Source organism: Vitis vinifera, chromosome 8 (genome assembly GCF_030704535.1).
Source record: "Vitis vinifera cultivar Pinot Noir 40024 chromosome 8, ASM3070453v1".
NCBI classification, from domain to species: Eukaryota; Viridiplantae; Streptophyta; class Magnoliopsida; order Vitales; family Vitaceae; genus Vitis; species Vitis vinifera.
In genome coordinates, this window is record NC_081812.1 from 12,934,263 (window position 1) to 12,950,096 (window position 15,834).

The 15,834-nt window shown below is 37.2% G+C and overlaps 3 protein-coding genes across 3 annotated transcripts; 2 read left to right on the top strand and 1 right to left on the bottom strand.

Annotated features, from left to right (window-relative positions):
• Window positions 1-226: 226 nt before the first annotated feature.
• Window positions 227-1,264, top strand: LOC100261922 (probable carboxylesterase 15). Its single transcript, XM_002277995.4, has one exon. The coding sequence runs from the start codon at window positions 227-229 to the stop codon at window positions 1,262-1,264; it is 1,038 nt and encodes a 345-aa protein (XP_002278031.1).
• A 3,662-nt stretch (window positions 1,265-4,926) lies between these two features.
• LOC100267102 (cytochrome P450 CYP94D108) lies at window positions 4,927-6,612 on the top strand. Its single transcript, XM_002277973.4, has one exon. The coding sequence runs from the start codon at window positions 5,011-5,013 to the stop codon at window positions 6,511-6,513; it is 1,503 nt and encodes a 500-aa protein (XP_002278009.1). The 5' UTR covers window positions 4,927-5,010; the 3' UTR covers window positions 6,514-6,612.
• Window positions 6,613-10,797: 4,185 nt separating this feature from the next.
• On the bottom strand, window positions 10,798-15,520 carry NPF3.2 (protein NRT1/ PTR FAMILY 3.1). Its single transcript, XM_002277950.5, has 4 exons — window positions 15,264-15,520; window positions 14,000-14,217; window positions 12,309-12,868; window positions 10,798-11,832 (listed from the first exon to the last, which is right to left on the bottom strand). The coding sequence occupies exons 1-4, from the start codon at window positions 15,358-15,360 to the stop codon at window positions 10,896-10,898; spliced, it is 1,812 nt and encodes a 603-aa protein (XP_002277986.2). The 5' UTR covers window positions 15,361-15,520; the 3' UTR covers window positions 10,798-10,895.
• Between the last annotated feature and the right edge of the window lie 314 nt (window positions 15,521-15,834).

A 15,834-nucleotide genomic window follows, 5' to 3' on the forward strand; every position in this document is an offset into this window, starting at 1 on the left:
AATTTCACACTGAACTTTGTATTTCTTTTCTTGCCTTGTCCTTTATTGTCCATTTTCTATGGAAGCATTTGGGGTCTTTCCGACCAATCATGATGCAATTATACTATATTATTATTACCATAAAGTTAGTCGCCCTCAGGTCAAACCGTCAAACCCACCAACTCCACTATAAAGAAAACAACACCATCGCTCTTGGTCTCACCTGCAAATTCCACAAACTCTATCCATGGCTTCCAACAACAAGATTCTGGAGGAGGTGTCCGGGTGGCTCAGAGTTTACCATGACAATTCTGTGGACCGGTCCTGGACCGGACCCCCAGAAGTGGAGTTCTTGATGAAGCCGGTTCCCTCCCACGAAGACTTCAAGGACGGCGTCGCAACTCGCGATGTTCTAATCGATCCAAACACCGGTCTGTATGTACGGATTTATATCCCGGCCTCGGAAAATGGTTTCCATGTTCAGGATAAGATGCCCCTCATCCTCCATTTTCACGGCGGCGGCTTTTGCATCAGCCAAGCCGACTGGTACATGTACTACCACTTCTACGCATGGCTGGTGCGCTCCGTGCGGGCCGTTTGCGTCTCCGTCTACCTTCGGCTGGCTCCTGAGCATCGTCTTCCAGCGGCTTGTGATGACGCCTACGCGGCTTTCCTCTGGCTTCGCGACGTCGCTCGGGGCGAGATGTCGGAGTCGTGGTTAAACAGTTATGCTGATTTTGGGAGAGTGTTTTTTGTGGGGGACAGCACCGGCGGGAATATTGTCCACGACTTGGCTGCACGAGTTACTGGGTTGGAGTCAGAGCCGGTGAGGTTAGCCGGAGGGGTGGCGATACATCCCGGCTTCCTTCGAGCCGAACCGAGTAAGTCATTCTTGGAGCTGGCGGAGTCGCCATTGCTGACGCGTGATATGGTAAACAAGTTCATGGGGCTGGCACTACCAATCGGAAGTAGCAAAGACCATCCAATTACGTGCCCAATGGGGGCTGAGGCGCCACCACTAGCCGGACTGAAACTGCCACCGATGCTGGTAGTGGTGGCGGAGAAGGATTTACTTCGGGACACAGAGCTAGAGTACTGTGAGGCCATGAAGGAGGCTGGGAAGGAAGTGGAAGTTATGATGAATCCGGGAATGGGTCATAGCTTCTACTTTAATAAGCTGGCGATCGAGGCTGATCCAGAGACAAAAGCTCAGGCGGAGCTGCTGATTGAAACGATCAAAAGTTTCATTACTAGGCAAAGAGATATAGAGGGTTTGAGTGATTGAGTGGTGTGGGAGATGTGGTTGGCCTGGTGGGTACTGGATAGTGAGTGCTTTGCCTTCTTTCATCAGTCCTGTGTTGTAATGTTGTTTGGGCAGTTTTCTGTTTTCCTAAAAAGGTAAATTTAGTGGGTGGGGTATGGAATGATAGGAGCTGAGACTGTTGGACTGCAGGTTGATAAATGCGTCCATCCTAGTTACTTTTGCCCCTTGTGATAAATGCGTCCATCCTAGGTTGTTGTTTCTATTTGTGAACCGGATCGGGCTTAGTCCAAACCCGAAAGGTGAATTGTACTGCAAGGCCCAAAATCGCCCCTGGCCTGGCCCGTCTAGGTTTGGGCTTTCGACCACTTTTGCATCCTCGTTTTGGGCCAAGCGAGAGAAAAGAAAGATGTTAAAGATGTAGAACCCTTAATTAAACCAAGATTATGTTTTTTAGTTTCTTAAAATTACTTTATTAATATTTGAATTGTGAGGCTTTTTAGGATGTGGAATCCTAGTTTGATCAGGTTTGATTTTAAATTTCTTTATATTTTGTAGATTTTTTTTTTTTTTTTTTGCTTGTACTTGGTGATTAAAAATGCAAATTACTAACCATAACAATATAATCCCGCGTCATTTTCAAAGTTCAATAGAAAAAATAATTTTGAATTTTGGAGAATCCAAATGCAACTATTATCAGGGTATTATGATATTTGAGAAGTAGTAAATCAAAATATTTGTGATACCAATAGATCTAACGTACATAAGTATAAAATGGTAATTTGACAAATTCTAAAAAGAAATTATTTGAAAGCTCAGTTTTATACTAGTCAATCGTGATAAGTGCCTATTTTGTAAAAGATCGCAAATGCAAGCACAAAAAAAAATAAAAAATGCATGGGACATCTTGACAAACATCTAAAAAGGAATGGAAAAGGTGAAGAAGGCTTGACTACAAATTTCAAAAAGACAATTTGAGCTTCTTCAAATGGAAAAAGGGAAAAGAGTTTCCAATTATTCGTTATGAACATTAATTCTTGTCAATAAGATGAAATGTAATAGAGAAAATGTTTTACATCTTCAAGTTATGGACAAATTTTGTAAATCTTGTTATGATATTAAATTGAGTTTAAATTGTTATGAACCCAATTTGAATTATGTAACCCATCAACTTGAGTTTAGAAAAATGATATTAAATTGAGTTTGAGTTGAATATTTAGATTAAAGATCAAATCTTGTTAAGATTGGGTTGAATGTTCTGTAATTCAAATTGGGGTGGAGGTTCAAGTTTGATCACATTGTCCAAATTGTGACGCTACTACATATAATTCTAGAATATCATGGAGATAAAAAAAAAATGTATTCAATAGTTTTAAAAAAATTTAAAAATATTTTCAAATTTATAAGATCAATTAGACGTAATAGTGGTTTAAATTTTTTTTAAAGATAATTTTTAATTAATGTATTAAAAAACTATAAATTTAAAAATAGTTTTAAAACTATCCTATTTCAAAAAATATCTTTTAAAATAACGTTATTTTTCAAAAATCTGACTCAATGATGAACTGATTGTTGGGAATTGTCCCAAATTCCTAATTAGTAAATATTCCTTTTTGTAAAGAATATTGTATAGAATATTTCTAGGTTGATATATTATTGTAATATTAGACTTCCTTATAGAATAAGGAAGGTTGTTGGAAATATCTCTATAAATATTCTAGGTCATGAGGGGAAAAAGTCATGAGATGGAGATGGGCCTATAGAGACTATACGAGGTGGATAGAGATGTGAGGAAGAACGGGAGGTACCTGGTGGAGCGAGAGGGCTCGTAGTAAGGTATGGATACAAGGAGTGGGGAAACATGGGATGTTTCGGGAACCCAATAGTTGTATCTGGTTTTATCCTCTGTAATATTCTCTATTGTATAGTGGAATTATTCTCTCTCATCCGTGGACGTAGGCATGGTTGGCCGAACCACGTTAAAACCTCGTGTACCGTATGTGTGATTGTTTTATCTTTGTGTTCTTGATCTAACATTGTTGGCATCAAAGCTTTCGCTGGCACTACAATTGGTATCAGAGCTTGGGTTGAAGATTTCTGGAAGAGTAAAAGATCACAAAGCACACAAGATGAAAACAAAAGGAATTTTCACTGAAGGTGGAGTCAATTGCTCTTTCGTGGTGATATGATACAAAAAGGTTTGTGTCATGGAGAGATTGAAGATTAACTTCATGTAATTTGGTCCAAGGTGGAGATTGTTGGGAATTGTCCCAAATTCCTAATTAGTAAATATTCCTTTTTGTAAAGAATATTGTATAGAATATTTCTAGGTTGATATATTATTGTAATATTAGACTTCCTTATAGAATAAGGAAGGTTGTTGGAAATATCTCTATAAATATTCTAGGTCATGAGGGGAAAAAGTCATGAGATGGAGATGGGCCTATAGAGACTATACGAGGTGGATAGAGATGTGAGGAAGAACGGGAGGTACCTGGTGGAGCGAGAGGGCTCGTAGTAAGGTATGGATACAAGGAGTGGGGAAACATGGGATGTTTCGGGAACCCAATAGTTGTATCTGGTTTTATCCTCTGTAATATTCTCTATTGTATAGTGGAATTATTCTCTCTCATCCGTGGACGTAGGCATGGTTGGCCGAACCACGTTCAAACCTCGTGTACCGTATGTGTGATTGTTTTATCTTTGTGTTCTTGAACTAACATTGTTGGCATCAAAGCTTTCGCTGGCACTACACTGATTGCAGTGGAAATCAAACTCCTCGTTACCCTGAAACAAAGATAAAGACAAAATTCTTTTTCACCAATCACCATCAAATGCCACCCGTATCATACATTTATACCTATTTCATTATGGAAGCTGCAAAAGATGGTGGCTTGAAATTCTTTGGTGAAGCAAAGTAGTTATAATTTAATATTTGATTCACCAGATCAGGAAGAAGACAATTTAAAAATTAATAATAATAATTATTATTATTATTTTACTAAAATAGATTATCTTTTAAATACAATTCCCCATGTGATAACAAAATGGAATCAAAATTCAAAATTTGTCATGCATCCCAACATGGGAAATTATATTTTAGAATTCAACTGGGATTCTATGGAGTGGAGGATATTTAGAGAAGTGGTTACTATTGGTAGGGGCTAAATAAATTTTTTTGGACTTGTGTATATAGAAATCACATTGAATTTGGTCAGAATCCCTTATTTCAAAGGTAAAATTTGGAGCAGTCGACTAAGTATGAGAGGGGCCAAACCATGGAGGGGGCCAACCTAGGTGTTGGCTGTCTTCGAATACATGTGTTCATCAAATTAGAGATGAGAATAAGATGAATTCCCCATCTCGACTACCATTTTCTTATCCTTCTCCTAATAAAAAATAATAAATTGGGGCAAGTGCAATGAGATGGGAAAAGGGAATTACAGCCACATTATTATTATTTTTTTTCTAATTTCAAAACTTTTTTTTTAAAAGCTAATTTTTAAAGTGTTATAAATTGAAAAATAAATAAATTTAAATTATTTATTTATTTATTTATTTTTTGAGGTGGGACGATAATCAAGCCGAAACTCTTTCCAAATAAAATAAAAAATAAAAAATAAAAAATCTCATCCACCATCCTTTGATAAATCTCAAATTTGATTTTATAAATTTAGGTTTATTTTTAAAATTGATGTCCAAAGCATAAAAACCCTCGTTGTTAATCCACCAATCTCATTTTCTTTGCATACGCTGTTTTTCTTCCTCCGATGGAACTCTTCTCTCTGCAGTTTCTCCTCTTCATCTTCCTCCTCTCTCTCTATTTCTATTCTTCAAAAACCAAACCCATCTCCACAGGCTTCAAAGCCTACCCTTTACTCGGAAGCATACCGGAATTCCTCAAAAATCGCCACCGCTTTCTCGACTGGACTACTGATGTCCTCAGCCGCTGCCCAACCAACACCAGCACTATCCGGCGTCCCGGAGGGATTCACGGCGTCATCACGGCAAATCCATTGAACGTCGAGCATATGCTCAAGACCAACTTCGAGAACTACCCGAAGGGCCCGCAATTTATATCCATTCTCGAAGATTTCCTCGGCCGAGGCATCTTCAACTCCGACGCTGATCTCTGGAAGGTTCAGAGGAAGACCGCCAGTTACGAATTCAACACCAAGTCCCTCCGAAATTTCGTTTTTGAGAGCGTGACCGTGGAGACTCAGACGAGGTTGGTCCCGATTTTGAAGAAAGCAGCAGAAACAGGACGTGTGTTAGATGTTCAGGACATTTTGGAGCGGTTCGCTTTTGATAACGTGTGTAAGTTGGCGTTCAACGTCGATCCGGCTTGTCTCGGAGGCGATGCCACAGCCGGCGGAGATTTTATGCGCGCCTTCGAGGACGCTGCAACGCTCAGCTCAGGAAGGTTCATGTATGCGTTTCAATCTATTTGGAAAATGGAGAAGTTCTTCAACATGAGAAAAGAGAAACGACTGAAGAAATCGATAGCCATTGTTCATGAATTTGCGGAGAAGATCATCCAATCCAGACTGGAGCAAAAAGCAGAAAACAAAGACCAAGATTTACTATCGCGGTTCGTCGGAAACTATGACAACTCGCCCGAATTTCTCCGAGATATCGTCATCAGCTTCATCCTCGCCGGCCGGGACACCACATCTTCCGCCCTGACATGGTTCTTTTGGCTACTCTCCTTGAACCCAGAGGTCGAGACAAATATATTAAAAGAGCTCGAAACAGTCCGGGCCCGAAACGGAAAAAGCATCGGCGACACCTATAATTTCGACGAGCTCCGGGAACTGCACTATCTGCACGCAGCCATATCCGAAACGATGCGATTGTACCCACCCGTGCCGGTCGACACAAAATACTGCTTAAACGACGACGTTCTGCCGGACGGCACGTTTGTTGGCAAGGGATGGTTCATGACGTACATACCCTACTCAATGGGGAGGATAGAGAGCATATGGGGCAAAGACTGTCTGCAGTTCAAACCCGAAAGATGGCTGGAAAACGGTGTGTACCGTCAGGAAAACCCGTTTCGGTACCCGATATTTCATGCTGGGCCGAGAATGTGTCTGGGCAAGGACATGGCTTATATTCAGATGAAGTCGATTGCAGCATCGGTGATGGAGCAGTTTGAGGTGAAGGTAGAGGAGAAGGACAAGTGTCCTGAGCATTATTTATCACTGACGCTGAGGATGACAGGCGGGCTAGAAGTGAGAGTGAAGGAGAGATGTGTGGATGTGATAAACTGAGGGTGAATGCTTGTACGGAAATAAGTTACATTGGTATCACAGTGTAGACAATCTATGTGAGTTAATATGGTGCATTCGTATCGTAGTGCAGTCGATTTATGTGCGTGGTTCCGGAGTTGCTGGAGAATGAGGAACATGTGGATGGGCCAAGTCCATTCAGGGTGTTAGTTCTTTTTAGTTAAATAAAATTAGCTCCGTTATTTTGAAAAATTCATTAGAGACCCCGTTATTTGGTTAAATACAATTAGCTCCATTATTTTAAAAATTCATTATATACTCATCTTATTTTGAATTAAAATATCAGATGAGAAAGATAAAGAAGACATATAATAAAATTTTAAAAAATGAGGGCTATTTATATTTACCCAAAATCTTAGGAAAGATTAATAAAATTAACTTTACTTTCTCTTTAATGGTAAGAATTACCAACAATTGGTAATTTAAATATAAGCCAAGTATATTTTAATATATTGGAAAAGTAAAATTGATTTTTTTTCCATATGTGAATTTAGGTATGACTTATCCATTTAAGTAAAAATTGAAAAAAAAATTAAAAAAGGAAAATGTGCTTAAATTACCTTTTTTTTAATTAAATAATTAAATATCTTATCAATACAATGAGATAATATCCTAGTTGGAAAAACAGTTTTCATGTATATTATATATTTGGAATATATTAAAAATTCATATATATAACTTTATTTTAATATTTTTATCCTTTATTCAAAAAGTGTTTAATATAAGATAGAAATTAAAAATTTGTTAGGGACTATTTTTATGAAAAGTAAAAGTTTCATTACACCTTTTAAAACATTAAAGTTATTATTGTTCTTCTAGATATATACTTTATTTTACCTTTTTAATCAAATAATCCTTGTGTCATTGGTCGTAATGTTTTCTGTGGTCATTTTTAAAATTTCTATTATTTTTGTTAGGAATCCTTCATTTTAGAATATTTGATTTAAGGAAATCCTTAAATTTAAGGAATGCTTCTTTCCTCAATTTTAGGAATCCTTCTTGCATGACCAATTTTCTATTTATGTTTATACAAACAAAAAACTAAGGTAGCTAAAAATTCTCTAATACCAATATAAGGATTTTTGTAAAAAAAAAAAAAGTCTTTTATAGAGAGTTTGGTCAAAGGTTTAGTAGATTGACATATAGAACATTGCATTAGAACATTATTGAAAAATCCAATTACATTAGCTTGTTCCATAAACATCTTTGTAATTGTTAGTATAGTTGGACATTCACTCATTACATGTTTAGTCGACATATAGAACATTGCACCATTTACACTAAAACATTATTAACTACCTTGACTTTGTAAGCTCCTTTAGCTTCAAGTACTTTCAATTTCTTGCTAGACTTGCCATCTTTACTTTGATGCATATAAAGTCATTCAAAACATACATTCCTCCTTTAGAATTGTTCGAAGGCTTGACTTTGCTTAAGTGCCTTCATAAGGTTCATCCCCTAATCTAGATATCTCAGCCACATAGTTGAAAAAGTCGAAGTCAAAGGCTTCATAAAGACTTTTGTTCATAAACATACCTTAACACATGTTTTCTAGTAATTACTTACAAAAGTCCACGACTATGAAGCAAATGCTAAAAACCATGTGTGTAGGTACCTTTATTAGCAAAAGTCTGATGAAGCCTTAGACTTTTTAAACTATGTAAGGGGGGTATCTAGATCATGGATGAACTTCATGAAAGGATTCAAGCAAAGCCAAGCCTCCAAGCAATTCTAAAGGAGGACTGTATGTTTGAATGAAGATGTAAACATGCAAGCAAAAATGGTAGGTCTAGCTAGAAAATAGGAAGGACTTGAAGCTAGAGGAGCTCATGAAGTTAAGGTAGTCAATGATATTTGAGTTTGAGAAATGTCCACACATAACTAGTTTGATGAAAAATGTCATTCTCTTGAAAAAAACAACTAGTCATAACAAATTCCTCCTTGTTATCAAATTGGACTTTCTTTACTTTCTGATCAAATTGAAAGGTGACAAGTTTGATAAAAGATGATAAAAGATTATGAGTTTCAGATTTATGGGACATGAACCTAAGTTGCACGATTATAATCATCAACAATGGTTAGAAAATATCTCGCACAAGAAAATAGACTCTGTATAATGGGAACCCCAAATGTCACAATAAATAATCTCAAATATTGCTCAAATACTAATAAAACTATGAGGAAATGACAAGTGTGTTTGCTTAGCCAGCAACCAAATATTGCAATGATTAATATTTGAAACATTTATTTCATGAACAAAATATGATAACAAGTTTAGGGTTTTTGAAGATAAATTTTCTCAACGTCTATGCTAAACATCAACTAAAGAAAATAAGTGTTCTTCATCTTTGTCTATGCTAAACATCAACTAAAGAAAATAAGTGTTCTTCATCTTTGCTTATCATCTTCCGGTAAGGTCCTAGATAAGACTTGAATTGGAATAAAAACCTAGATAAGGAAGCTAGGGTATTGAATCAATCTTTACCAAACATTTAATAAAATTTAAATCATTAAAAGGTACAAATAATTGAACGGTCAACCAGTTGACATGTAGGTACTCCAAAAATCAACTCCTTTGCTAGTGGCCTAGGCAAGGCTTCAAAAAACCAAGTAGACAATAGGACAATCAATTATCTCATCTATTTGTCTCTATAATGGTCGCTTGCATTGTAAATTAATTGCTAAACACTCATTTATAATATTTCAAACTTCTAAAATTCGTTCTTGTCAATTATTGTGTGTCTTAAACACATGATTAGTGTAATTGCTATCCAGCTTACATGTCCTTATTGACTGCACCTTGGTGCTTAGTTATTTTCATTTATAGTGCTTATTGTTTCAAGCGAGTTATTGCATTAATTTTTATCTATTACGAGTATGCTGTGAGAAAGAGTGGTTTAAGTAAACGTTTTTTACTTATGAGATATTATAAAAGTTGATCGATATATTGGAAACCATTTATATTTGAAAATATATTTGCATTTGAAGGATCTTTGGAGTTAGTGGAAGAACCTTAAGACTTGGTGGAGTTTGAGGGCTCTAAATATAGGTGGAGATAAAGATGAAAATATTAGTAATTACGGATATATCGGTATTTCAATTTTACGGATATATAAGAAATATATCGGTGGATATATTGACACAAAATATCAATGAATCTAAAATTGATAAGAAATTATAAAAATGTAAAAAAAAATTCTAAAAAATAAAATTAGAAATATAATATATATTTTAAAGTTATTTTGTTCAAGAAATTGATATCTGAATAATCTAATTTATAATATTTGATAATAATATTATATGTACTAATAAAAAATATGAATTTCATAAATATATATTAATTATTAAATTATATCAAATATTATTTGATAATAATATTGTGATATTTGATTATAATATATATAATTTAAAAATATATTTAATATTAAAATTATAATTCATTTAATTCAACTGTATTATTGTCAGGAAATGCAGGGTGGGCCGACTTCCTGATTCCAACAACGTTTTAAAATTCTTTCCGTGACCCCTCTTCACCCAAATGAAATTTGCATAAATTACAAGCTGGAGTTGCAGAAGCCACTTTCTCCTAAAAGGAAAAGATTTTCCCACCACAACGGAGGCTGTACATTCCAGCTCACTAATTGCCACTTTCCCACTCCTTACCAAAGAGTACTTGCTTCCACCTCTATCCAAAGTCCCAACTCCACTGACCTCTTGGGTCTTTTCATGCTCTCCATAAACATAGTCTTTATTGATGGATATTTGGCATTCTTCAATTGTGGTTTACAAATGAGTACAAAAAAGTGACCAAGAACTTGATAATATATCTCGGGTGATGTGGAAATCCAGTTAGAAATCACTCAGATTGAAACTCAAAATGGATAATATTCCCATGGTGTGGCTGAGTGCAATGGAGACACTTGCAAAGGACAAAAAAGAAAAGCTGATGGATGATGTGATTTCGCCAAGCCACAGGCCCATAACTGGTCCATGATGGGGTCGATTCTGAGATGCGTGGTTCAAATTTCTTTGGTGAATCAAAACTGCTCCATGGTGATGGTGATTCAATTGGGTAACTATTCAAGAAACCCTGAGAGTGAAGCATTGGACATAGCGAAGGAGAGTGGTTATTTTACTTTTCATTAGTTTGTCTACCAAATTGGGTCAGAGACAATCGGATAGTTGATAGTTCCACCTTGATTGGCTCTCTTCAATTTAATGCAAAATGTACAATTTAGGTGACTGATTATTTGTAACACAGCAAAATAAAAGACCAAATCCCATGAATTTTCTTCTTTATTTGTTTGAATTCTTGGAAAACAAAGTGAGACTTCTTTGTGATCCACTGTTATTAATCTCTCTCATCACTGAGCCTTGACTGTTCCAGTCTTCGCAAGCTCTACATCTCCATCAACATTTCCATCGTTCCTACCTCTTGCTAAGTCAACATCATTTTTGTCCATGCTGTCGCCCACCTCTTCTACGGGTTTGTGTGTATACAACCAGGCACATGTTACATAATATATCAGATTCACAACTTGTATTCCGCTCACCAGCCAGTAGTAGTACTCCAATCTCCCTCTGTTCAGGTTCCTGTCAGGTAGCCAATTCCTACTGTGGCCTGTATATTTATGGACTAATGTGACCAACAGGGTACCTAGATAATTTCCTATTGCTATCGCTATCCAATACAGTGCTGCTGCTGTGCTTCTCATGCTTTCTGGTGATTGATCGTAAAGAAACTCCAAGTGCCCTACAGACATGAAAACCTCAGCTACTCCATGAAGGGCAAACTGAGGAACCAACCAAAACACACTAATGGGAATAATGGCCCTTGGTTTGTCCAGTAAGTTGTGATTTGCCGCAATAGCTTTCCTTTTTATCTCAACGAAAGATGCCACTATTGTGGCCAAGATGTTAACCATGAAGCCAATGCCCATCCTTTGTAGTGATGTGATGCCTGAGGGATTTCTAGTGAATCTGCGAGCCAATGGAACAAAGAAGCGCTCGTATAGAACGATCCCAATAAGCACGGTTAGGACACTGAAGATTGACAAGCTGGCCGGAGGAATTTGGAAGGATGGGGACAGGTGGCGGTCCATGGTGCGAGCTTGTTGGATGGTGAAGCTGTGCTGATGTGACGATGAAGTGACATGTAAGATTCCAGCAGCCCAGATGGGCAACATCCGAACGATGGATTTTAGTTCCTCTACTCGATGGACAGTGGCAAGCCTCCAGAGATTTGGTGGGTTTAAACTCGTTGCCTCCGCATCTGTTACTATGGCAGCTTTATCAAACCACCTTCAAACATGAAAACAGGCAATCAGATATAAGACCAGCCATTGAAAACCTCAGCACACAAAAATATAATGGTATTAGCTAGGTTCATGAACAAAATTTTATGGTACATTTAGTAAGAACATCAAGGAAGAATGCCCTCAAATTAAATTTACAGAGACCTATATGCTAAACTTTTTTTTTTTTAGTATTAACTTATGTTCTTATCTAAAAATTCTAAGTAACCCACCTGAGAAAAATAACTCGGAAAAGCAATTCTGTTAACTACAGTATCAAAGAACCATTTTCATTTGACACCCCCAACCCCCGGTGTCCTCATTCTTTAGGTATAAGACTTATGAAAAGGCTATTAGAAATCACTCTAGCTGATAATACTAATCGAAGTTCCTTCCAAATACCCTTAATGTTAATTACTTTATTCTGCATTCTACCCAATTCTATTTTGCAGAGTAATCAAGTATACATGCAGCATAACTTACTTGAACTGATTGGTATGTAGAAGCCTTCCATTTACGGAAATAGTAGCATCAAGCTCCTTATTTTCATACAGGAGACTCGGGTCTGCAGGTGCAACTGCTTTCCTCTTCTTTGTTGCAGCAACAATTACTTGAGCCAACCTCACCAACGGGCTCCCTCCCGGTTTTAATTTCTTATAAAGAGGTGAACCTACCAAAAAGGCTATGATAGACAGAGCCATGGCAATGGTTGGAAGTCCAAGACCCCAACCCCAACCTACATTGTCTTGGATATAAACAACAATGGTCAGGGCACTCAGTGTTGCCAGTCCCATGCTGAAATAGTACCAATTGAAGAAGTTCCAGCTTCGAGATGCAACTTTTGATTTGGACATGTCAAATTGGTCAGCAGCAAAGGTAACAACACAAGGCCTAATCCCACCGGTGCCCAGAGATGTGAGGAGGAGAGAGATGTAGAGGATACAAAGCTGCAAGGTCGAGGCTTCCTTGCAGTTCTCTTTAGTTGGGCATGGTGGGGGACGAAGTGATGGGAGCACTGCAGATATGGTGATGCTGACCAATCCCTGTGGCAAGAGAGATTTTTCATTAAACATGGGATTAGTTCTCCTATTTTGGAGAAGTAAATACTCTAATTTAATGGGCATAGCTAGACCACTTCTAGAGATTGTACTTCGTGACTTCTTCTATAGTGGCCTTAGAGTACAACTCAGGTCCTCATCATGGAAGCGGTCCAGTGGTATATATCAAGTTTGTTTCAGTCAACTATTTTCAAGGTTCTCTTAGGATGGCAGGATTTTCTGTTTTTTATCAATTTAATGATACACTCAATCTATTTAGATAGACCATATACCAGTATAGTTCAAATTCTTATGCCCATAGCATGATGGGCAGTTGTTTTTTCACATTGAGATGGTAGGACTTCGGCACCACTAAACCATCCTTGGTGAGAACTGTACCGATGCTCCATGATCATATAAATATTGTTAGTTTTTGCTCAAGAAACCCTCACAATTTTAAAACACGTCTAAAAAATTAAAAATAACATGTACGATATAGCATTAGAAACTTTTTCTTTTATTCATTGTGGGATATCACAATCACTTCTTTATGTGTTTCTCCATGTAGGCACATGGGGGCTAAACAAACAAACATCACTTAAAGGGCTAATCAAATTCCTACATCAAGGATCAGGAATTGGCCTTGATACCATTTCTAATGGTACACTCCTAATTATATAATATTGTTTGTTTTGGGTCCAATAGATCATCATATCTTTAAAACACATTTGTATGTTTTAGAGGAGCACGCATGTGCACTCAACCCCCCAATATGAGATATTAAAATTATAAACACAACATATTTGTCATACCCTATAAGATTATAAGGTCAAACAAAATCTCACACCAAGGTTGAGAATCAACTCTAATAGCATTTGTGGTAACCTAAACCCAGAGACCAAACACCACGGTGACTCACATGTTTAGGCTTCACATGTGAAATGATCGTGATGTTTTGACCTTCGGATAATTTGAATCGTCATAAGAGTTTAGTGGAGGGACCGAAATTCCATTATAAAAAAGCAGAGCAAAGGAGCTCTGTAGTTCATAACCATAAAAATAATTGGTCTTAACTAATTTTAGCAAATGAATTGATTGAGATAGCTTGATTTCTAAAAAGAGAAGGAAAAGAGAGACCAGTTCGTAGATAATGGACCCAACAATAATGGTCCAGAAACGGCCAGCAAAGGAATCAGCAATCAAAGCACCGATCAGCGGGGTGAAGCTGGCAGTTCCACTGAAGTTTGTGAGGGTGTTGGAGGCTGGGACCAGGGGCATGTTCAGCACTTCAGTCAGATAAGTTATCATGTTGGCATGGAAGCCACTGGATGCGAATCTGTCGCATATTTCATTTGCTGTCAAAAATACAATCATAAAATCAATCCACTTGCTCAACTATACCTCTCATACCCAATGAAAATTAAACTTAGTGTTTGGGGCAGCTCGATCCAAACAGATAATGTTTCATCAATACATAGATGTAGACACGTCTTCGTGTTTTTCGATTATCTCAAGAACTTCTTGTTATATCAAGGTCAAGTGTTCGATAAATGGATATTCGGGAAACCAGAGCCTTGTGAATGCACACAAATTAAGAAGTTTGTTTCTATATGAAACCATTGGGAAAGCAGGCATATGCACATACTAATGGAACATCAAAAATTATAAACCATTTCAAGCCTAAGAGGGGGAAAAGTGGTACACACATATCAATCATTGTTGCCAAAAGGCCCAAAACAGAACCCAATATTTTTCTATTGCATTTCAACATGAACCAACCTTTCCATTGTCTTCCAGCAGTAGTTGAACCAAGAAATGGGCTATTATGAACCAGCTCATTCATTGAATGCCAAACGAGGGAAAACAGTATATCTTTCAATTTTGATGGCCAACGAAGGCCCCTTAGAAAAGCTAGACGCTTTTATGCCTTAATTTCAAAATTTTATCATAACTTTACTCACAGCCCATTTCCAGAATCAGGCATTATATAGCAGTTTTATTATAGGAAAATTTCTATATTGAGAAACCAATATCTAAGGCCTATCGACCACTCAACCGCAATGCCATTGGGTTGTTGCCATGCACATCATTCACAGAGGGCACTAAAAATCTTGGAAAAAGAGCAAACTTATGATCAACCCTTTTTCCAGAAATTCCTACTAATAATTGCATAACGGAGCAGCTAACACAGCCCAGGAAATGATGGGGATTGGAGTTTGGCTTAGGCGTTTTCCGGAGGAACTCTTGGAAATTAATAGAAAAACATGGAGTAAGAAAGGAGGATGTTTGTTCCTAGGGAAAAAAGAAGCAGAGAAGTATTTTTGCTTACTTGAAGAAAAGAAAGAAACGAAATGAAAAGAAAAAGAAGCACAGAAGATGAAGATGCAAGTTGCAAGCTCACCCAGGATGAATGGCATCGTTCTGAGCCCTCCGAGCTCCTTCTTCTTCGTATTCTCCCTATTCTCCTCCACCCCATCTTCAGCCATGTTCTTGTCCATCTCGGCCTCTGGTTTCAAGTTTGAGTTTAAGATCCCAGAAAATGGTCTATTTGTAGGCAATAGGAGTTGCAGTGTTGCATAGAGGAGAGAAAGCAGAGAAAAAGCCCACAAATTAACTTGACTCAAGGGTGATGCGGTGTCTTATGTCATTCCTCAATCCAATTGAGGCTGTCTCCATTGTAATTAATTGGTCTTGTTTTGGCCTTACCCTAGGGAATGGAGATGTGTTAGACCAAACTTATTAATACTAAATTAATTTCCCTTCAATCTTATTTACTTATTTTATATCAGTGAAAATTCATAACAGATAATATCCACATGAAATGGAGTACATCATTACAAATGGATTTGACTTTCAACCACAAACCCGAGATGTACGACTTCATCTATCTAATCTTAATTTGTTTTTGTGGTTAGTGAATGTGATATCCCACACTAAATATATAAGGAACTTTTCTAAGTAACAAAGTTAAT

Excerpts from the sequence above, each read along its gene's own strand:
- LOC100261922 (XM_002277995.4), top strand. The coding sequence starts at position 227 with ATGGCTTCCAACAACAAGATTCTGGAGGAGGTGTCCGGGTGGCTCAGA.
- LOC100267102 (XM_002277973.4), top strand. The coding sequence starts at position 5,011 with ATGGAACTCTTCTCTCTGCAGTTTCTCCTCTTCATCTTCCTCCTCTCT.
- NPF3.2 (XM_002277950.5), bottom strand. The coding sequence starts at position 15,360 with ATGGACAAGAACATGGCTGAAGATGGGGTGGAGGAGAATAGGGAGAAT. Across the intron at positions 12,869-13,999 it reads GGTCCATTATCTACGAACTG|GGATTGGTCAGCATCACCAT; the intron begins GTCTCTCTTTTC and ends CTCTTGCCACAG. Across the intron at positions 11,833-12,308 it reads CTACATACCAATCAGTTCAA|GTGGTTTGATAAAGCTGCCA; the intron begins GTAAGTTATGCT and ends TCATGTTTGAAG.